The following is a 24295-nucleotide window of genomic DNA, read 5'->3' on the forward strand; positions in this document are numbered from 1 at the left end:
AATGTATCGAGCTAACTTTGAATGATCTAAGGAATGAATATTGGTTCGTGTACAGGATTGTAGCATTGTAAGTAAACAATACAATTAGGTTGTGTAAAATGTGAAATATTGGAAAGCGTTAATTATTGTTGGAGATACAAAAATTAATGATTTCTTGGATTTTTGCTTGTTTAAGATTAAAATTCAACCATTTCATATAGGTTACATACGTGAAAATATTTATTTCCCATACTATTTTGCGCATGGTGTCGTGGTAACCTAGAAAAATGAAAAAGTCACTTTGCAAATTAGCATCAAATCGAAAACTTTGTCTTTTTATGATGCTGACAAAAAAATTTTCTATGAATAAGCTATAATTTAAATTTAGGTGAACTCTATTTTTTCTCCTTCATCCTCACTTACAATAAAAAATCTTTTCTTCTGGTCAATACTAATTAATTTATTAAATGATCAGTTTGAATTGAAGAAAAAAGTCATATCATACAAATAAGATCGGTACAAGACTATGTGCAATTTTAATTCGTTTCAGTTCTTTGTTTTCGTCTGTTTTACAAGTTTTTCCATCACAACACATGAATTTATACTACAAGGGATGTAAGAAACATTTAATAGACGAGCAATAGAATACTGGTAAATATATTCACATCCCGTGTAGCATACAAGTATAAGAGTTTTTCCCCTTCCCCAGGATTTATTCTTAAATTTTCATTGATTTATTTAGATACTTTCCTCATGCAATTAAGGAGAGGTTTTACAGATTTCTATAGCATCATAAGCTTTATTTTACCTACAATGTCAATCCTACAGTTTATTATCAAAAATTGGGAGAAATTGAAATTATTATTAATTTTTATAACAGCCAAATGGATACAGAAGAATCAGCCAAAATTACTTGTCTTTTGCAGCATCTAGAAAAATCAGGTTTTGAAGCAACGTATTAATATTTCAAGAAATGGTCCTAAACCAAAACTGTTTATGCAATTCCAGAAACTGTGCTGTTTATATATACGAAAAAGCTGTGTTTATGGTGTGAATATTCCATGCATAAGTCCACCTTTTTCATAGATATTTCCTCGTATCCTAACAGTACATTTTTATTAGTTTGACGTTGGTAATGATATAGAAAACTAAGATATTTTCTATTTTTGTTTTAGAAACTCATCAAATATGGGTTGTTTTTGGAGTGAATAAGATACATATGGCATAGTAGAGGTAAGTTGCCGTACAACTTGTCCTTGAAGGCAATCGTTACCTTTTCGGTAATTGTTACTTATGTAATTTAAAATAGTGTCAAAATGCGTTGTTTACAATATAGGAAGGAGAAAAAATACATTGAAACTATCAATGAAATAAATATTGCACATTATAAATAATCAATATTATTAACTACAAAACATGCTCAGCTAGCACTTAGGCTTTAGAATTGAATGAATATTTTCTATCCTAAGGTAAATATCCTAAAGAGTTTTCGATATTACTACTAACGTTTCTCATATTTCTTTCTACTTCATTTCTCAAATCAAGATATGCTCTATTTTCCAATTTTTTACCCTCACAAGAACTCGACCTTCTTGATTCATCAGATTGACTCTGGATTGTATACAAACCGTTTTTAGCACTATACATATTCAGCTTGCCATTTTTACTGGAATGTGATCCACTTCGGACAGAAGACATTCCTCTGGAAGCACTCGAAGTAGTTTTTAAAGCATACAAATTACTTTGATTCTTAATTAAATGAGTATAGTGCGATTTAGAGCTTGTGCCAATTTGAGATTTTGGTGGTTTCGAGTATTTTGAATGAGAATACATTTTGTTGCAAGAATTTTTTGATGACACTATTGATGCAGAGTCGATATTTTCAGAATTTAAATGGGCTATATCCGTTGTTTGGCTTAGTTTTATGTCCGAGAAAAGAGCTGCTATCTCTGCGGATTTTTTAACTGAAAGGGCTTCTGTATAAACACCGGAAGAAATCGCTGTTGACTGGACTGTTCGGCCATCTGAAATAAAACGATTAATCACTTCGAGAATTAAGTAAATGGTATGGTTATTCATGTATGGACACTTTGCAATTCCATTCAATTAGCATTGGTGATTTCAGTTTTTTACAATGTGATAAAATTTGACCTAAAACAAACATTTCTACGTATTTTAATAAAAACCTCCTTTTAAGCTGATATAAGCATGTCGACGCTCAATCTAATTTTGGATAGACTTATTGTTTACCTCGGCTGGGATAGCTTTCAGTATCTTAAGTGAATGCTTTTTATGGCTTTAATTTCACCTCAACCTAACCATCGAAAATGCTTCAACTTATAAAGTCAAATTTTAAACATATACGGAAGTGAAATAATAAAAACTTAATGGTAGAAAGTGACAAAATAATAAAAAATTATAGAATTTCGAAAAAATTTAAAAATAGTATATCTTCCTTCCTCTAACATTTATATTTGCTTGAAGGCGATATCCCATATTAAGAATTAATGATCATTCGATAAAACAGGGGATCTACCGTATTTGGTGAGCCAGGTATTTATCGTAGGCGTCTCTTTACGATATTCCAAACATGTTTTATTTGGTTAAAGCCGAGACTTCTGACAAGTCAAAACATGGTAGTAACTCCAACCCTCTTGATAATATTGCTATACGATTCTTGCAATGTGTCGCCTCCTCTAACCACAAATAGTGTTAATGACAAGATTTTTTTTGTAAAATGTTTGTAATTTACTTTTTTCCTACAAAACACACCTTATCTATTCGATCTTATGCCTTCTTATGTGGGCTTATGGGCGGCCTTCTTGAATGAGTTCTATTTCAACAAAATGTTTTAAAACTCTTGAAATTATTGGAAATTTAGTTAAATTTTTTTAAAACAATAATATTTCCAATTTTGGTGTAAATGTAAAGAAAAGTTTCCCATTTTTCTCCAATTTTACCAATTTAAGTATTTACGGTTGTTACGAATTGTATAATATCATAAAAATTGAAACATTGAAATTTATCAATAAAATTATTTGATTAATCTCAATTTTTTGAATAACATGTTATCTTTGGTGCGGAATGTGATTTTTAGAACAGAAATTTTGCGCAGAGAATCGACGTAATTGTTCATAAAGAACTTAGGCAGCAAAATATTTTAAAATATTTACAAAAATAGCTTATAACTTTGAGAAACAAATTTATTGAAATCCAAAGTATCAACGATGGAGAAAATTTTGTAAAACAAATACAAATGAAAAATTTGGTTCCATCAAAATGGGGAAAATTCGGGGAAAAAATTTGGGAAACTAAGAAAATCAATCAATATCAACCTATGAGTTCAAGAAATTGTATTGAATAAATGGGGCAGTTGGGCGTACGTTCGTTCGAACAAAATGTCGTGAAACATTTCTTTCAACATGCTGTCATCAAAGGAGATTTTCTATTCTTAATTTCTTTTGTCACTTATTGACACATTTCATTTCATTGCAACATTTTCTAAACGTTCGAACCACGTTCACAGTTGAGTTTATCTATCTTTTAATATAAATTGTCCAATGCTGAAGTAAAACTTCGACTAATTCTAGAATAATCATAAGAGACACATCAGTTATTTTCAATTTGCATCATTCAAATTGCCTACACCCACGTCATTTAATTCAATTTACAATCTCTTGACAATAGAAGAGAATCACAGAAATATTTATAAAATTACTTTACCGTATTTATGATTAAACTACAGATATAGTAGAATATAAATTTCAATCTTGCATAAACAGCACAGAATGTTTAGTTACTAGAGATAATATCCACGTTCTCAAACATTCAAAACCTTTAAATAATATCTTTGATATTCTTTTTAATTGGACTTTCCATCTAAACGGATATTAGGTAGGTCAGCAAAAGCCGACTCGAACTTGGTTTCAAGGACGTTGCATCCCGATTTAACTCAGGATGAGAATCTAGGAAAAGGGGAGAAAGTTTTAGACAAAGAGTCGCTGCTCATTGCGAATCCAGGTCATACAGAATCGAACTAAGTGGAGAATAAAATGAACGAGTAATATCTTATTATATTTCCGGAAACGAGAACTAATGAAGTGTTAATTAATTAACAGGGATTGATTAATATAAGATTTTTGAAGTTAAGCTGACGTATTGATAATTAGATTATATAATATAGAATGGTTAGCGTAAACGAATAACTCCAAATCTAATAATATTTGTAACATGTTTTTTCAGTTGTTATTAGCAAGTACAGGACTGCCTATTATTGAATGTATCTCAGAATAAATCGCACGAGTATATAATTCAAAGAAATAATGTCCACAGTGTTAGATAACATTGAAATGTGGTCTATGGAAATTTGAGAAACATCATTTCATAGGTGGTATCACAAAGTCGTTGTACTTCCAAAGTTTATAAAGTAGGTCAAAAAGAACATTGTGATGATGTTGAGGAGACATATAAACATTCACAAGGAACTAAAATTTACTAAATTTGATGATATTAACATTAGCTATAAAATATAGAATAACTATTGTTCATTTCAATACAAAATAATTGCATAAACTCAAAGATAACTTTAGTAATATTAACAGAAGTTTGACATTGACAAAAAAAACGAGAATTAATCATTTGACGACAAACTTACCTCGTAAAATGATAAATTCGATAATCTATTATTTGCAAAATTTTCGGAATACTATTAAAGAAGTTGACAAAATGACAAGAGCAGTCGGAAAGTTGTTCTTGAAGATCTATCGATAGGTTTTTAAGCTTTAACGATAAAAATTGTTGTTTGTCCGTCCTGTCCGGCAACATCTTGAATATCGATTTAACCTTTCGTATCATAGTCTCCGAATCGAACGTATCCCAATTCGTATAGTCGAAAAAGAGTTATTGGATACTATAATTAAAGCAGAGTTAATGGTAACTATTAAATTACAATTAGTACATTTCGATGGAGTCATAGACAGAGTACAACTGCCAACATATCATTATGGCGCTCTACGTGAAATATATAAAATTGCAACATAAAGTTCTACATTTTCGTATGATTTTCTATGACATTCAACCACCATGGATTAAACCAACAGCAATGTGCCGATCAACTCGATATTAGTTTTGGTGATGAAACACCATCTCGATACACCGTGTTTCGCTGGTTTCCACTTCTTTATAAGATGAATTTCTGAAAGGTTGTCCAAAATCTGCTGTTGTGCAAGAAAACTTCCTTGCTGTGTGTAAACTGATCTTGCAAGATCGTCATGTGATACACTGTGAGGTTGAGGCATACTTGGGAATTACACTTGCATGCAATCAACATGGCATGAACATTTGCTGTCAAAAAGATTTGTTCCCGTTGGATACCGCAGAATTTGACAACCGCATAACAAAAAGCTCGTGTCGATTGGTGCAAATGAATGCTGAAAAAAATTAATCACGGTGCTTCAAAAGACGGCAACAATCGACTGTATGGGTCTTTCAAGACGATCTAAAACTAACAAAATTTGTTCGCGCTCGAAGCAGTTCGAAGTAAATGTTCGCCAATTTATTCGGAATAGCTGGACATGTCACCACCGTTCCATTAGAGCAATGTAGAACTGTCAATTCTGAATGATATACTTGCATTTGTTTGTCAAAAGTGTTCTAAAAGTTAGGAAAAATCAATCGTACAAGAATCATTCTCCACCACGACAATGCGAGCTCTCACACATCATTTCAAACAAAAACATTTTTGAACAATCAAAACATCGAATTGATGAGTCATCTACCGTACAGTCCTTACTTGGCACCCAATGATTGCAAAAGAGTATTGGTCTTACTAGAGAGTACTTGTTTTTTTGTTTATCTTAAAACGTAAGTAGCAACATTCATACTACATATTGCAATAGTTGAAGTTACCCTCTTAGCACGAAAAGAAGTATACATCATGTGTAAAGAGCAGAAAACCACATGAGAGAATTAGATTTCCTAGTGGATACAGACTTTATTTATTTTGGGACTGGGTAACGATAGTGATAGTTTCATACCAATTGAAGCGAAGTGGATCATTAAAATGAGTTCAGTGTATGTATAAAAGAAAATATCAACCTTTCTTCAAATTATACTTTTATCAGTGTATTAGGAATGATAATATCTCTCTAAGAGAATAAATTAGAATTTTTGTTGTATCGTTAATATAGCTTATTAATTTCGTTATTACTATTCTAAGTAATTGAATATGGAGACACGATCAATCAAAATTCAAGCTTTCAAAAATCTAGACATTTGATAACAAATTTAAACGTTTGTAACTTATAGTATAGATACATGTCGAACTCAATTTAGTGAAAATCTTCATGTATCTTTCGATAAAATAGTGATTTTTTAATAAAAGATGTGATATTGTGAGGATAAAAAGATAATCAAGCAGCAGTTTTGAGCGAGGTCAGCTCTGTTTTTATGCTATCGGTGGGTGGGAAAACTTCCAAGGCCCTTCCGTAAGCGATTTCGTTTTATAGCATATATTTTTATACAACATAATGGAGCAAAACTGTTAGGGGGGCAATACTTCTACAAAGCCGTTTTTATTGACAAAGCTACCACATTTTGATTCGTAACAATATGTCCAATTAATGGATGGAAAGTTATTAAATTGTTTCTTTTTTTGTAGTGTGATGACTTTCTATGGAATAGATTTTACATTTGAATAAAACTGATATGATACTAAATATTATATTGATCAGTTAAACTTTTTCATCTGTAAAATTTCCCATGTATCTTACATAAAGATTAATCTTAATAGTCATGTAAAGGAAACTGTGTTGTAATGATGGGTAAATATAGAGAGAAAATAATTTAAGTTGTGGATTGAACCTCATTATTTTTATGGAAAGACAATTGAATAAACCGAGGAAAAGATATGTAAATTTTGACTTGAAAGTGCTCCATCCAAATGAATGATTTGTGAGGTTCTGTCTTAGAATTGGCCATATTAATACAGATGATTCTGAATTTTCGGAACCGTCAAATAAAAGTACGTGATGGAATAAATATCTCAACTAAACGGGTATGCAATATTTTGAATGGTAATAAAAGTGGTTGTTTTCCGAAAAACGAGTACACTATGGTAATCCAAAAATAAAAATACAATGGACATAATCCGAAGAACATGTTCCCAATCAAGCAAAAGATTCATTAGAGATTTTGAAGATGTAATCTCCTTTGTTAACCTAGAAGAAGAGATTATGGCCAGTAAAATTACGTCATCTGGATATTTCGCTGTCTAAGTTGTCCACTGTATTCACATGATCTGGCTCCCTTTGATTACGTTCTGTTTAAAAATATACTGTAACTTGATAGCTTGCTTAATGGGTAGTAATTTGATGTTACCTTCGTCATGAAGATCAAAAGCACATCCCTATCAGTTTACTGAGTTTTTTCTCATTAGAGTTTTTAAACGAACAGATTTCACTACATTCAACATTATATCGTTATTATCTAGTGAAAACACTGAATTTCTATAGTATAATGAACTTTATCATTAGTATATAACTTACTAGAGCGATGACTTTTGGCAGAACCGTGATTTTTTGCAGCAGTTGGTCTGCATGGCGCAATTCCATTTCTATGTACAGCTTTACCCTGCAAATAATTATGCAATCCTCCATTGCATTGATCGTAATCTCTTTCTCCGATACCATTTTCTTCTAAGGACACCAAAGACTGAGTATTCCGACTTTTCAATTTCTCATAATACTTTTCAGGAGGATTCAAAAAATATTCCAAGCTTTTCGTACTCTTTGTATTTGACTTCTTCTTACAAAGTTTATTATGTCGATGATGGTCTGAGTCTTGAGTGAAGCCCCTCTCACAAATAGGGTCTATAGAAGCCGGATTATAATATATATTCGGGCAATAACATTTGTTACTTTCCGTACAAGAATCAGTATCACATTCGCAGTAAACTACTGAATTTTTTCTGCCACATCTACAGGTTTCTTGTTTCCGACATATCGAACTACTGCATCTGTAAATATGAAGATAATTTTGTAAAAATCTCCAAAAGATCATATAATTATGATGATTATAGTGATAATGATGGTGATCAAGCTGAACCTACTATATACCGAGTGAAAAAATATATGAAAGTGCAGATGCATTGTACTTATCTTACCTCGTCCTTCTTGAAGTATCTTTCTGCCCTAAGCTGCAATAACACTTATCAGCTGATACACAGGTACAAGTATCAGAATCATAGGAGCATTCGGAGCAAGACACGTACCCAGAAGAAGAGTTCCTGTTTTGATTGTGCAGCAAGCTAAATCCCTGAGATCTGCTTCTGCTCTTTCTCAATGAAAAGAAATCGCTTTCTTCGCTGGTGCTCGCTCGGTCCCTCCGGATTTTTTTCTTTTGATGCTGTTTTCTGTTCGGAATATTCTCTTCTTTGGGTTGGAATTGCCTTGTGTCATAGGAAGATGTAGATATGGAGCTTTCTGGTAGTTTTGAGTCCATTTGTGATGGAATATCAACCAAGCTCTTCTGGACTATGTGATTCTATGAATAATATTTTAATGAAGTTATAAATAATTAATATTCTTAATAATATTTTTATCTACCTGTTTTATCTTCTTTTTAAGAGTTAATTTAAAATTCTTTTGGAATATATGTTTTAATCTCCTAAACTTCCCACCGATGCTAACTCTATGTTTTTGTTGAGGAGCTTTTCTTAATAACTTTTTTTTCTGTCTTCTCATTATGGATTTTGCTCTTTGATATAGTTCATCTTTGGTGAGTGTTACGGAAAGCTTCAGGAGAAATTCTTTGTAAATAGGTTTGAGATCATTAAAGGACATTCCTTCAGGGTCGATTATGACGCTTAGAATGTCGTCTAAGGAGTGGAGACCTTCTTGAAGGGAAAGCTCGTTAAATATTTCTTTAAAACCCAATGGAGATCCTCCATTACCTTGGTCATTACTTCTGAAACAAAGTTCGTCTGAAAGGAAAGCGTTTTTACATATTTACACCAAATATACTAGACCGGGTAGTTTAAAGAAAATCTGAAATACTCAAGTGGGTTAGAATAGTATTGAAATTGAAAAATGTATTTCTTTTCTTCCGATCAATTCACACTTTTTCCGAACTATTAAATTGTGTGGATACGATGGGATGAGAGATAAAGCCGCACAAACGAATCAATATTATTTCACCAATATTTTCAACTCCTTCAAACATACTACGCTCATGTCAATAATTTCGGTGAAGTCAATTTTTTCATATATTTCGGATTGGATAGAGATGATAACGAGTTCTGTAAGCCTTTCCTGTTTCATATGATTACTTGATAATTTACTGAAAGTTCTTTCGCTCACGACGAATGGTGGACATAAAAAATTTTGCCATAACAAAATTTCGACAACAGGTAATGAGAAAACTTTTGAATATAATATCCAATATTTCTGTTGGATGTTTTTCTTCGTGAAAAATATCTTTCATTTAAGAGTTCTATTCTTTTACGGTACTTTTTTACTACAGTGCCTTCACTCTGAGTCAATGCAGGTTATCATGAGATTATTATTATAAATATGAAGCTCATACAGAAAGCAAAATATTGAATAGCACCCAAAGAATAAGCTGAATCTTTAATATTTCGACAAAACCTTGTGATCAAGAATTGCAAAAAGGAAGTAGTCCTAAAATACTAGAAAGAATTCGAAATTTGTTCATCACTACTCTTGTGATTATATAAACATTGGACTTACCGTTATGTTTTTGAACGTACATTCATATAAACTAAGTATATTAGTTTCGAAATACCAACAAAAATTGTCCAAGGAATAATAATTTCACTGGGCATTAGTACTAATGAAAATATATGTGAATCTAATTTATCCAATATAGGTACTGATTGCACGTAGTGATAAATAGGACAAAGAATTCACCCTCGACTTTTGAAACGTCAATATGAAGGTGAACGCAATAATTTTACTTAATTTTTTCAATTCTTAATCCTATTTGACTGGAGTATATTTTAAATGGTTTTTTAACCGTTTAAGTCGATTTAAGCATTCACGCTTCCCAACTGTCACGGTTCATTAAATACGAGTTAGTTTGTATTATCGATAATATGTAGTTAATTACTGCATTTAACAAGAAAAGTTCTAATGAACTGTTTTTCTAATTAGATTCCATCTCAAGGTGAATCTATCGGACCGCGAATTTCGTTGAAAATTCTGTACTACAGGGGAATTGGTACAAATACAATGACAATCAACTATATTTTCTATATGTAGCTAGTGCAACTTAATTGGGGTAGCTTAAAGGATAGGGATTGAAAGCAAGAAAAAACTACAATTAGAATAAGGAAACATGTAGTTTGAAATAAATGACATATGTCATTTAGTGGCGGTCTTGATTAAATTTAATAAAGGAAATTACTTTTTAAGGTAAAAGCAGCCCAATAAGAGTTGACTCTGATCTACTTTAATCATTGCAAAAGTACGAAGTATGGATGTTAAGTAATGAAATTTAACAAGAGTAGTGCTACTACAGAGAAAAGTACTCGTGTGGCAAAGGTTAGCTATTTAACTTGAAACCTACTCTGTAGAATACAATGTTTACCGTGTCTCTAAACAAACCAGTATTGCCGTCGCTTTCGTTTGTGTTTTATTGTTTTGCCGTGAAAATAGAGCAACGGATTGTTGTTAAATACCACAAGGAAACTACAATGTTTGTAACAGCCTCGTCCTTTTGAGAGGTTTGAGCGTTTTCAAGACGGCCGAGAAGATGTTGAAGATGCTCACATTTGAACAACAATGACTAACACTTATTAGAAAAAGTAATAACGTATGATGAATCAAATTTCCAATAAAAGTAACAAAATTTGAGTCTGTTGAAGCAGTGAAAAAGAAGCGGCGCGTGTCCTGAGCGAACAGACATGGAAAAACCGTTTCGAACAATGAAAGATTTGAAAAGAGCGATGTAGAGATAGAGGAGGGGTATATATTGAAGGTTATAATAAATGAATATTGCGTTTTATGTAATGTTTTATACTGGGTTCAACTTTTATCTAAAACCAAAAATTAACCTGACTAAACTCGCCAAAAATAATAACTTGCCAAGACTGTCTAGATGTATTCTTCATGCTCAGCTCTATCAAGAGAGGTCATAATAACTTTTTGTAGCTTACACCTAATATGGATTTAAATGCCATTTCATCTAGATGAATATGCTAACAAAATGGAGTGTTTCATAAAAGTTAGCTTCTGCACCTTAGTTTTACTTCTATAACTATAATGCGGATCAATTAACCATTCTTTAGGATGTTATAGTTAATAATTGTTAATTATAGATTAAATCAAGTATTTAATTGAACGGAAACTTTGCTCTTGAAAAAAAGTAATTTATATCCGACCACAAATTTCTTTCTTCCACTAGAGCCCCTGTATCTTTCGAACTAAACAAATGATTGTATAACTTTTGCAGCTCTCTTTGGAAGAAAGTTGATACTTCCTTTTATTTGTGTATATCGACGAATTATTTATGTGATATGATATTAAAATCATTTTTTTCAATAAACATATAGTTTAATATATTTTTTTACCTTGAACCTTTATTCTTGTATTTGGTCAAACCTCCAGTGTTTAAAAAGCTACCAGATCTAGGAATGGTCACTTTTGTTAAGATATCACCAGAATTCTCTGCTTTTCTTATGGCATCTTCATTTTTTCTCATCACCTTCTTCAAACAATTCTTTCCTCCATCATTCATCACTTGTTTTATTTCTGCATGTAGCTGCTTCTGCTCCCTACTCATGTAAGTATTAAGTTTATCTGGAAAGTATACAAGTCAACTGTTAACAATTTTGTATCTTCGTATAATAAATGGAGTATTAACGAACCGGTAAATGTTTTTGGTTTAATTTCATGAAACTCTTCTTTACTGGAGTCACTTACTGACTGACTTCTACTATTAGATTTTGTTTCATGACTTTTTCTATTAGTTTCTGGTTTGATTGGCTCTTCATAGGGTACAATAGCATTTAAATCTTCTTTTTTAGGTTCAGGAACTGTCGGTGCTCTTTTTGTTTTCGTACTTTTTTTGGGAAGTCTATGAGAATTCAGTAGAGGTTTGGTATCAGATACCTAAAATATATGATAATTCAACTTGACTACTAAAAAATAAATTCTATAGAAAAGAATGTTCGGTATACTCACACTAATATCATTTTCGCTTGTTACGGAAGAAGCATTGCTCCGTTTCTTTCGAGGTGGTCTAACAGGAATTGAATTTCCCGATTTATCTCTGTTTACACTTGACGTTATGGACATACAAGTAGTAACACCATTCCTATTTCTAGGCCTTTTTTCTTTTGCTTTCATGTGAGATACTAAAGATTTATACAATGTAGCTGCTATCACTATGGCATCTTCTGAAGTTTGACAGACAAATCTTAAATCGAAAGAAGAATTAATTATCAATACAAACTATTTCTCAGCAATTGGTGCATTTTTATCATCAGAATACTTGAAACTAAGAATTCCGTGGTTCTGCGATCAAATTTTCTGCTTTTTGTCTTTCAAATATAATGATAATAGCTGTAATAATGTACAACTGTAGTTTCATCAAACATAAAAACATATTAATAAAGTAGTATCAAAACAGAAACAGAATACCAATGAATCAATTTAATTCTCAAAACATTATTAAAGCAATTAATACCTTCATCATACATCTCACATAGTCATTTAGAATGGTCAGTTACAGATCTGGTCGAATTTAACATTTACACCCAAACCGGTACATCAAAAGTATAACCACGAAGAGGAAAATTATTGAAGGATAAAAATAAATAAGCTAGCAACACTTAAAACAGACAAAAAATTCAATTAATCCTAGTGACACCTAACAATTGATAAACAATTATATAAAAGCATGCAAGTTTCAGAGCTCTTTCTTGAAACTTAGCCTAACTGAGAAGTGGAGAATAATTGTTATAATAAGAATAATAATTATTATCCAGAACTTCTCAGAAATGAATTTGTAAACCTGCATGATATTACTATATATCAATATTCAATGGGAACTGAAAGATCAATAGAGTAAAAGATACAGAAAACTCTCCAGTAGAAGATAATGAAGAAGTAAATATATTGGTGGACGACATAGTAATTTCGGTTTTGTAGCATAAAATTACACTTTTTTTGACAAAGAATAGTTTTTAATCAATTATATATTTTCCATTTTGTTCTATGACCTTTTGTCATCTTTTTTCAGCTTCATGATTCCGCGCTAATAAAGTTCCTGGTCCTTTTCAGCAAAATACTGATCCAGGTGTGTTTGAAGGTCATCGTCAATTGTGAAAGTTTCACCATTCAAAGATTTCTGCAAACTTCGAAATAAATGGTAATCAGATGGTGCCAGATTAGAGCTGTTTGAGGGATGTGGCATCATTTGCGAAACAAGCTCCAATAGTTACCTACGAGTTGTTAAAGATGGATGAGGCCTTGCATTATTATGGTGGAACACTGAACCTTTCCTGTTTCTCTTGGATTGCTTCATCCAGTTTCATTAATGATTGACAGTAAACATCAGAATTGATCGTTTGGTTCCTTGGAAGTAAATCAAAAAACACAATACCTTTGTATTTCCACCAAATTGATGGCATGAGCTTTTTAGCTTTTTTGTTGTTTTTCAGCTTTCGATGTGGTTTGTGTTGGTAGATCTTGTTTGCTCCAAGATTGTTTTCGAACTATGTGACTGTATAGGACCTAATTTTTATCACCGTTTAAGGTGAAAATCGTGAATGTTGATTCTTTGTGTTAAATGAATTTTACAATAGTTCGGACTGGAACTGTTTTGTTTCTTAGCATGTACAAATTGTCAGTGGTGGTCGTACTCTAATGTTGAATCACCAACAGTTAAGGACTTGTTTGATATCAATGAGCAGACATGCGATATATCACTTTTGTGCAATTTGTACCCAGGATGAAGAAAAAGAGCAAGTAGAAGAAGAGGTAGCAGAAGTATTAGAGAATCATGGATCTGACGAATAACTTTTCCTATTTTTTTAAATTCACGCCCAATAACAGGGAAACCACACTTAGAAAAACCCTAAAGTACATGGAAACGTGTGCTGATTATAAATTTTTTATATATTTTTTTTATATCCCCTTCCTTTCCCAATGGGCTTCATCCAACTGCTATTTTTTCTAAAACTATCAATCCTGGTCTAAATAGAAAGCTATAAAAAATGTATCACACCAAATATATTATATTTCACAGAGAAATTGTGGAAATAACAACAAATAGTTGTAGGATGAAGTTTATAAAAGATAATATAACGTTTTATTACAAATGAGAGAATTAGTTTCCTTTCACTTTGTTTTTATTTCTCATTATCTGATCTAGAATTTTTTCTGAAATAATTTTGAGCATTTTTGCACCCTGTCTAAATAACTAAATTAATGAAACTACCTGCTCGTAAATCATGACCACCAAAATTCATTTTCTTATCACAATTTTTCATTGTAGCTTTTCTGGGCTCACACAATATCACTTCCAAAAGGAAACAATGAAATTAATTAGTCATGATTTACAACTTAGAAATATGTGTTTTTTACGAATGGAAAAACGGCGGTGTTTCTGCAGATGTTTTTTTGCACACTTGGCACTGAAACATACTTCAAACAAACTCAATAAAAAAGTTTTCGTCAAACTTGTAGACTTACGAGGTGGAACTTTGAAAGTAGTGGAAAGTTTCTCCTTTTTTTTTAGAAATTAATAGCATAAATTTTTGTGTCTTGTTAGTCTTGTTATATGTTACAAAAAAATGAAATTTCGAGTCTAGACAGATGAAAAGTTTTATTCATTTATATTAATTTGTATCCTACATTACAGTAGAACCATTATTTTGATTTATAGAACCGGAATATCCATAAATTTATGAACTTTTCTATTTGTGAATAAATTGATATTATTATGAGAAGATTTTAAAACAAATTATGAATGAAATTTATTTGTTGTAAAATTAGATAAAAGAAAAAGTTGCATATAGAGAAATATATTTTAATCTATTGATTTTATGTTCGCTCGTTAATCAGTTCTGTATTTGGTATCGACGGAATGTTAGCTATGATGAGGTAGTCCCAGAAGTTACTTGGCTAACATAGAGATGGCGGGAATTGATTGATTGTATTTGAAATTACACCATCTACACAGCATATGTTTCAAGTTTGAAGACGCCACGATGTTTAGTATTTGTTTGGCAGCCATCAATAGTGAACGTTTTCAGTGAATTTGTAAACATGGAAAAAATTAGTCATCGTTATGTGATACAATACTTTTATTTGAAATGTATTACCTCAACCAATACAAAAGCTGAGCTTGATTCTACTTTGGGTGAGGCTGCTCCTTCGTTATCAACAGTAAAATATTGGGTAGCAGATTTTAACCAAGGCCGTAGTACCTACGAAGACCAGTCTAGCAGTGGTCAACCAAAAGAGATGAGGATTTGAAAGTAAACGAGCTAGCATACATAGTAAGCATTTAAAAAAGTGCAGTCCATCGTATATTAACTGAAAATTTGGACATGAGAAAGCTGGGCGCAAAATGGGTGCTGCGTTTGCTCACAATGGAACAAAAACACCATCCCGGAGATGTTTCTATCGAGTTTTGGCAATGATTCACTAAACTAAAAGTTGAATTTTTGCGCCGTTTCGTAAGCATGGATGAAACGTGGGTCCATAAATTCACACCCGAAACAAAAGGACAATCAAAACAATGGATTGAAAAGGGAGAACTGGCTCCAAAGACGACACATACAGTTCCTTCTGCAGGCAAGGTCATGGCGTCCGTGATTTGAGATGCGCATGGGATAATTTTCACTGACTATCTTGAGAAAGGAAAAATCATCAATGGCCAGTATTATGCTAACTCGAGTGAAGAAATCAAGCAAAAATGGCCGTATTTGATTAGGAAGAAAGTGTTTTTTTAACAAGATAATGCACCAGCTCACACATCCATTATTGCAACGACAAAAATTAATGAGTTAAAGTTTAGATTAGTACCTCATGCACTCTATTCGCCAGATCTAGCCCCCTCGGATTATTCTCTCTTCTCAGACTTCCCAGACGTCGACGATTCTTATTATAAGAAGGATATCGAACTTATTGAACATCGCAGGGAAAAGTGTATGGAGCTAAAAGGAGAAAAATAGTTATATTTTTCCCAAATTTTCGTATTTACTTTGTTAAGCCAGGTTCTTCTGGGACCATCCTTGTATATCTTTATGAATAATATTTTAATATTTGTTTTTCCCAAGATGAAATAACATAGATCAAGCTCCTGCACTACTAGTCCAGTCACCAACCTTATATCTACATAGAGTATTAACCTCGCATTTCTTTCAGACATCGATTTGTATGAATATTTAAAATTAAGCATATCTCTTACTATCTTGATCAAAAGTTATATATGCACGATGTGTACTTGCTACCCTTTAGGGATGATATCCTTATAACAATGAAGAAATAAACATTTATGGGCTTAATATTTCTTGAAAGAATAGAACAAATATTGAATAGTATACCTTAAATTTTCTTATATACCCATTTCACTCATTTTTGAGGAGACTCTATCTAAAAAATAGCACCACGTGTCCACACGTTTGATTTTGAAAATTTGAAGTTTTGACTGTTTCCTCTAGAACTTGACACATATTCTAAAGTCATCTGTTTAGAAAAAGCAAGTGAGCGCATAGAAGGGCCGTAGCGAACTCCAAAACCTAACCATATTTTTGTTTGAATGTATGAAATATGCAGAAATGGACTGGAAACTCAAAGCTTCTCGTTATTTTGACTTCCACTTTGAAGCCATTATTAAGGAAAGGGGGTTTGGGTGGTTATTCGTTCATTAATAAGAAGCGATTCCGGGGTATCAATCTACCTAATCCACGCAACGAATCACCTCTTTTGCTTGATTCCAAGGCATCAATTTGCCTGATTATTGGAGAAATATCGAGAAATGGAAGCTGTAAAAAGTAAAAAATGGGTTAATGTAAAAATTTAAAAAAATATGCTTATCGTCGAGAACACTGCTAAAGAACAATGCTAATATTAGGCAGATAGAGACCATGGAATCGGATCTTTTTTTATCAATGAATGAGTCTTATCATCCCTTTCTTGATAATAGCTTCAGAGTGGAAGCCGAAATTTTACATTTCCAGCGTGGTTCAACCTAGTTCATTTTTTCATATTTATTTATTTTAATATTCTTGCTTCAATTCTATAGTTTTCAATTTCTAAATAAGGAAGGGATTCTAAAAAAATGGTAAAAGGTATGTGTTTTTAAAATTATAAATCCAAAACCAGTTAAACTTCTTGAAAACATTTTTACACTTATAAGTTAATGTGTAAAGTTGAATTATCATTACAATAAAAAATCCGATTAAGTTTAATTTCTCGTCATAACAGTGAAGTTAATAATTTTATTTTAATTGTAATTTATTATTAAAGATTTCTATCTAGCTTATTCTAAGATTTTTTAAAATGCTTCTACAATTCGTTTCAAAAAATACGCCGTTTTCTCATTATTCGACCTTCATATATTTCAAACCCACAACTGTGATTTGATTTTTTTTAACGAGGCATAAATCGGTAAATATTGCAGCTATGGAAATAAAAATACCAAACTCTTCACTAACTTGTATACTTCAACTTGGTACTTAGTAATTTTTCTCTTAATATGCATAGTTTTGTAGTTATTATTAAAAAAATGTTAAAAAAGTTCATTTCTTGCACGGCAAGTCATTTATAGACTTCTGAAGGTGGTTTGCGTTTATCAATCCCCCGCCGAGAAGAGATGGGATTAAAGGGTTAAAAGCACGATAAGACTTTCAAACCTTGAGGTATTTACTACTTTCATGTTGAATTTCATGATAATCATGTACAGCTCATTCTTACGGATAAAATTTCAATTCACAGTAATAGATAATGACAAATCGATACATATACCTACAAGTTTGAGACAAAGCCATATTGTAAGAAATAATAAACGACTCATATATCAGCTTTCACCTATACAACGAGCGTTTTTGCGTCGTTTATGAGGAGAAGTTACTCACCCGTGACATTCCAATTGTTTTTGTACTCCAATTTTTCTCATAACAACAGCGAATAAAGGCGAATGTGCTTCAGTTGTAATATACTTTTTCTCAGCTTCGGTAAGTTTTCGAAACAACGATCGTTTGTCCATATTATCGGGATCGGTGATTAGAGGTAGAAAAGCGTATATCGGTTGAGATCGATCTTCGTGTAACACGAACTTCACAGCACTCCAAACTGCTATTGTTGGAAAAGAATTATGTTGTTCTAAATCACCTGAAATATATTGAAATAAAAGTTATACATTACTCAAGGAAGTAAGATATGACTTACCTTTTTCTCCTTGATACTGCACCTTTAAACCATTACTGGATATCTCTAATCTGCCAGTTAGCCCGGTTTTTGATTTTATAATTCTCTTGTAGTTAAAATATAAATCTCTTAACGGTATTTGTAGTCCAGACAAACTAGAAACTTTGTCGTTAAGTGGCACTGATCCTAAATAGTCTACAGAGAAAGTATGCACTCCGATTTCATCCATGTGAATACCGTTGTCTTTAGCTACATCATGAAACATTTTTTCTATTTTAGCTTGCACACTGTTTTTCGTACTACTGGAATCTGATTCGAACATTGAATCTATTTTTTGCTTGTAGATGGAGTAAACACTTCCTGTTTCCTCATTAGTTTGACTATTTAAGTCCATTAATCTAAAACCTACCACATAATGTTTAGAGTCATTATTATACGACTACCTTTTGGTGATATATTATTGATTAGGAAAATGTTAAATATGAAGATATTCTTATAAAAATATAGCAGAATACTTTTCATATAGACCCAACTATCTTCATCTTTGGATGTGTGATTGGATTATTGCAAAGATTTGACTTTATATGACTATATAAAATCAACAACGAAAAGTTCTTGAAGCCTTGGGGATATCGAAGGAATATAACCATAAAAAATATATGTGATAATGCGGAAACGAAATACATATGGTGATGAAAAGATGAAATTAAATATAGAGCTGCACCACATATTCTTAGAGATTGATTATACGATTACAGAATGGTGCAATGGAAAATAGCATACATGGTTATAGTTTTAGATGAACAAATTTGGAATAATTGGAAAATATATAAGGGAAACGGAGCCGTGAGGTTTGCTTCAACATGTGAAATAATGTTTTTAATTTAATAAAAAAATATATAGGATTTTGCTCCAGATGTAAAAATTTCTTACCTTCGGAAGTTTGACTTGTTTTACTTCTAACACTTCCTTGACAATTCCCTTGAATTTCATCCTTATTCCTAGTAGATTTTATACCTAATGTTGGTGCTAAAGGTCCAGGTGGTAATGTAGGTGGTCTTGGTATCATTGTGTTGTCTAAGTTACACATGACCTCCTTTGGTAGATTCGGAGTCATTTGTAGGCATTCTTTGTCAGTGGACGTTTTCAGAACATCTTAATTTGGTAGGAAAAATTTCATCCTGTAAAATAATTTACAGGTCGTTCCAAGTAGTTAACAATTTTTATTGTGTATATTATGAGAAGATGATAATTTATATAATTGGAACTCTCGAGAATAGCTTATGGTTAATAACATTGCTCTTCAAAGTTTGAATCAATTTGAAAAGTTCATAAAATTAAACACAATAACAGTGAATATAATCATCGAGATTGATGTCTTTCATGCAATTTATTAGTATAACGTTTGTACGAGTATATACGCCCAAATTAGTGTAAACTGGGCTTTTGTTGAGTAGTATATTTTGAAACTTGCTCTATACATTTCAAACTGACAACTTTTTCATATTCTTAACAACAAATATACATATACCCGTATACATTATCTTCTGTTCGAACTTGCTATATTACAAATATGTTATCTAGGAAACTATTTCGGAAATATTTAAACTATTTATTTCTCGTACAGCTTTGTAGAATCCAGAAAACTGAGTAATTAATTATGAGCAGGGTTATATCTGGGAATCGGCTACTATCTATTTTTCATACTCCTAATCGGTAAGGATTGCCACCCCTAACTTTTTTTATGATTTCTGGACATAATTTTCCTTTATTTTTTTTATTTTGCAATAAAAATTACATACAACCCTAGATTTTCACCCTTCTACGATCAATCCTTTTTTTGTTTGTCAATTATAAACTTTTTTTTGGCAATATTTTTTTTATTCTATTTTCTCGTGAAAAAATTCATATTACTCTCAATTTTGCACCCTTCTACAATAAACCTCTATTTTTCTTTCGTGATTTTCACTTTTTTTATTTTATCCACAGATTCGCAATAGGGTTGGAAGCTGGCAATCGAATATAATAATTGGAGTACGATCATTCTTATCCTTTATTTAATTTGATATTTCACCCTCGTCGGTTGATAACTGATCAACTATTAATCGATCCCCGCCAGGTGTCTAACGTTCCCATCTCTATCCAGCAAACATCACGGAGTAGGGATTAGAACGAAGCTGGTCTCGTACGAGGATGTATTGAAATCTAGTTAGCCTAGACCAGTGCCATGCATAAACAAAATATTGTGTTACCATAGCAACGAACAATAACTTATTAGAAGTGTCAGTGTAAAGTTTGACGTCATAAAAGTAAACCAGAGTTACGCAATAAATTAAAAGAAAAAAGATGTCCGCCGAAATTGTGGAAATCGAAGAATTGGAGTATAGAGCCATCATCAAGTACCTGTATTTAAAAGGGTTAAAAGAGGTAAGCAGATTTACGAAGATATGCTTAATACCCTTGGTGATCAATGTCCTTCGTATGCGACCGTGAAAAATTGGACTGCAAGCTTCAAAAGAGGTAAATTTTCCATTGAAGATGATGACCGATCGAGAAGGCCAGTTTATATTTCATACAAATGCGTTCATCATTTAGTTCACATCAATTTAAATATGAGAAAAATTGCTGTAAAATTTATCCCCAAATGTTTGAATGTTGACCAAAATCTTGCAAGGGTAGAAGCATCGTGTTCGATCTATGCTCCATTTGAAAACGATGTAGACTTCTTAAACTGAATTTTTACTATGAATTAGACCTGGATACATTTCTACGATCCAGAAGCAAAGTAACAATCGATGGAATGGTGACACTCTGGTTCTCCAAGACCTAAGAAGTTTCGTGTCCAAAAATCTGCTGGAAAAGTTCTTGCTTCCGTTTTTTGGGATTGCCATGGAGTAATCATGATTGATTTTTTGGATAAGGGTAGAAAAATAACTGGAGATTACTATTCGACATTACTGACCACACTACGGGAAAAAATTGAACAGAAAAGACGCGGAAAGCTATCAAAGGTGTTTTGTTTTTGCAGGACAACGCCCCTGCACACAAATTTCAAGTTGCCATGCAAAAAATTCGTGATTTACAGTTTGAATTACTAGAACACCTCCTTTATTCACCAGATTTGGCTCCGTCCGACTATCATCTCTTTTCTCAACTAAAAAAAGTTTGAAAGATCTTAAATTTTCTTTTAACGAGGTGGTAACAAAAGCTGTGGAGGTCTGGTTTGCAGAGGAAGAAGAAACATTTTTTTTGAAAGGTCTGGAGACGTTGCAGGTTCGCTGTAATAAATGTATCCAATTAAGAGGAGAATATGTTGAGTTGTTTTATTTGTGTATCGATAGTAGCAGTGACTATTATAATCATTTTGATTGTTATGTGCAGCTCTCATGTCAATTTTATCCTTATCATAAATTTATCATCAGTTTCCAGTGCAATAATTATTAATTCACAATTTATTAATAACTGGAGCGACAGTTTCAAATCAAAATAACGTGTACGTGTTTGATAAATATACGTGTTTTCAGCGAATCTTGAAAATTACAAAAAAGAGCTGTTAGATATTTACTCGGACTAAACAGCAGGGATCACTGCAGGGACTTCTTTGAAATATTGAAAATTCTGACTCTTCCTCCCTTATTTTTCTTTGAATCCGCTTGCCTAATTCGTAAGCACGCCCCTCTAATGAACTTCGGAAAGGTCGTTACACGGCTATCCACTTAGGAATGCGAATTCAGAATTAGTTAAGGGCTCAATATTTTACAACGCAAAAAATGTACAATCACTTGCCAATTGAAATCAAATCGATAGCATATTTTCTCATATTCCGTAATAATTTGAGGGCATATTTACTGGAAAGTGCTTTCTACTCTGTAAAGGACTTCTAATAATAATATTCAATTCCGGGCATGCTGCATACTGGTTTAATTTTAGCTATGAACTTATATACCTTGTTACTTATTGCGGTTTCCTGTATATTGAAATTTTATTTCATTTGTATCTTTATTTAGTTATTTTTATGTTTGTTTTTCAGAGTTTACAAAGTTTTGTCTACAAATTGTAACAACATAAGTCAAATAAGAAGCAAAAGAATACAATATTAAGTCACTGTTTTTCATCAATAAATATTTCAACTTGATTTGACTAGGAAGAAAATGTTTTTTTAACCAGATTCAATGAATTTTAGATTTATCCCCCTCGGATTATTCTCTCTTCCCAGACTTATAAAATGGCTCAATGGTCAAAGATTTTCTAACAATAAAGAGATGATGTCGGAAGTTAATGGCTATTTTGAGGAGGTCGACGATTCTTATTATAAGAAGGGTATCGAACTTATTGGACATCGCTTAGAAAAGTGTATAGAGCTAAAAGGAGATTACGTTGAAAGATAAATATTTTAACTTGATTTCTTTATAGGTTATATGTACAGTCAGCAATGCCAGCAAGACGCAAAGGGACCAATTTGAGTGAGTAGTCGAACAATCAAATCATGCAAGATATAAGAGCACGAAGATCAGGCGAATAGATCCAACAAAACAATGCAGATGTGCGTGTAAGCATGGCGCAGTTGCGTGAATCACAATCGTAAGAGGCACGAGATGAAAGAAATCAACAGAGACAATTAAAACGAAGAGAAACGTACAGATTCATAGTCAACAGACGTCAACAGCGCCAAAACGTTCTTCGATCATTTACATCAGATTTATTTCTTCGACTAGCATTCCAGTGTGAGCCTGATGTGTATTACGCTCAATTCAAAGTGTTTATCGGACAATTATATGTGGCATCATCTCGCATAATTGGTAGTAAAAATATGAATAATTATTTTTGATCTGTAGATAGCTATCCATAATTTTAATTTGAAATATATTTGTTGCTTTAATAAGCAATGTTTTATTAACCAAAATAAAGCATACTTCCATTGTCCACAACGCTTTCGATTATAAATATATCCCTACACACTTATAGTGAGTTAGTTATTTTTTGAACTAGAAAAATATTTCCTAGATATAATTTATATTTTTGCCGGATCAGCTAGAAGATATATATGATTCGTCTTCCACTATGATAATCACTCCAAAAAATTAAGTTAAAGTTTTCCATAGATTTACAAAGTATCATTTCAAATAGGTTTATCGAAAATTTTCAAATGATTATTCTTTATATATTGTAATCTGTTCAATTCAGCTGGTTGATTCAAATGGTTGAAAATATCCCGAGACCAAGGATATACAAAATCAATATAAATTCATGAAATGAAGGAAAAAGTTCCAGCAGTTTATATTTTTTATGAAAGTGAATCTAAAAGAAAAATAAATACAAAGCAGTTATATTGTGAAAACAATAACTGTATATTCAAAAGTTGAAAAAACTGAGGCTAAACTGATGTGGCTCTCAGCTGTTTATTCGTAGTTTAGAAGTAATCAGCCTAGGTTAACTAACCATTGCCTAGATGTGGTACAGAAGAAATTCTAGAAAGAAAATTTTGCGACCTACATTGACTTAAAATGAAATAGGGATTCAAAACATTAATTTTTGCATAGTCTTGGCAGTGATTGTGCAACAGAAGTTACTACTGACAATCATGAATTAATAAATAACATGTTATGAAATAACATGACAGATCTGTCATTTCACGAAGAACTACACAGAAGGAAGAAGTCTTAAATTTCTCCACTAACCTTTTATTGAAGCTAATTGTAAACGTATTTCCATAATGTATTCAAAATGTAATTAAATTTCATTCTAAGTGAAAACACTTCCCAAATTCTATAAGGACCTCTACGAATTCCTACCAAAATATCTAGGTTCGCTTGTTCAATTAATTGGTCCCAAATTAATTATTAGTGAACTGTATCAAATACCTATCAAAATATATAATTACGATGTGTGATCAAAAAGTAGGGTGAATGAATTTTAAT

General features: G+C 32.1%; 1 protein-coding gene across 1 annotated transcript; it reads right to left on the reverse strand.

Moving 5' to 3' along the window:
- Positions 1-1443: 1443 nt before the first annotated feature.
- Positions 1444-19446, reverse strand: LOC130444427 (uncharacterized). The gene is made up of 12 exons (XM_056779550.1): positions 19311-19446; positions 18399-18782; positions 18086-18341; positions 12180-12414; positions 11954-12107; positions 11864-11899; positions 11567-11795; positions 8569-8943; positions 8141-8467; positions 7524-7954; positions 1811-2003; positions 1444-1690 (listed from the first exon to the last, which is right to left on the reverse strand). Exons 1-12 carry the CDS (start codon positions 19444-19446, stop codon positions 1444-1446), a joined length of 3003 nt encoding a protein of 1000 aa, XP_056635528.1.
- Between the last annotated feature and the right edge of the window lie 4849 nt (positions 19447-24295).

Source organism: Diorhabda sublineata, chromosome 5 (assembly GCF_026230105.1).
Source record: "Diorhabda sublineata isolate icDioSubl1.1 chromosome 5, icDioSubl1.1, whole genome shotgun sequence".
In the NCBI taxonomy this organism is placed as follows: Eukaryota; Metazoa; Arthropoda; class Insecta; order Coleoptera; family Chrysomelidae; genus Diorhabda; species Diorhabda sublineata.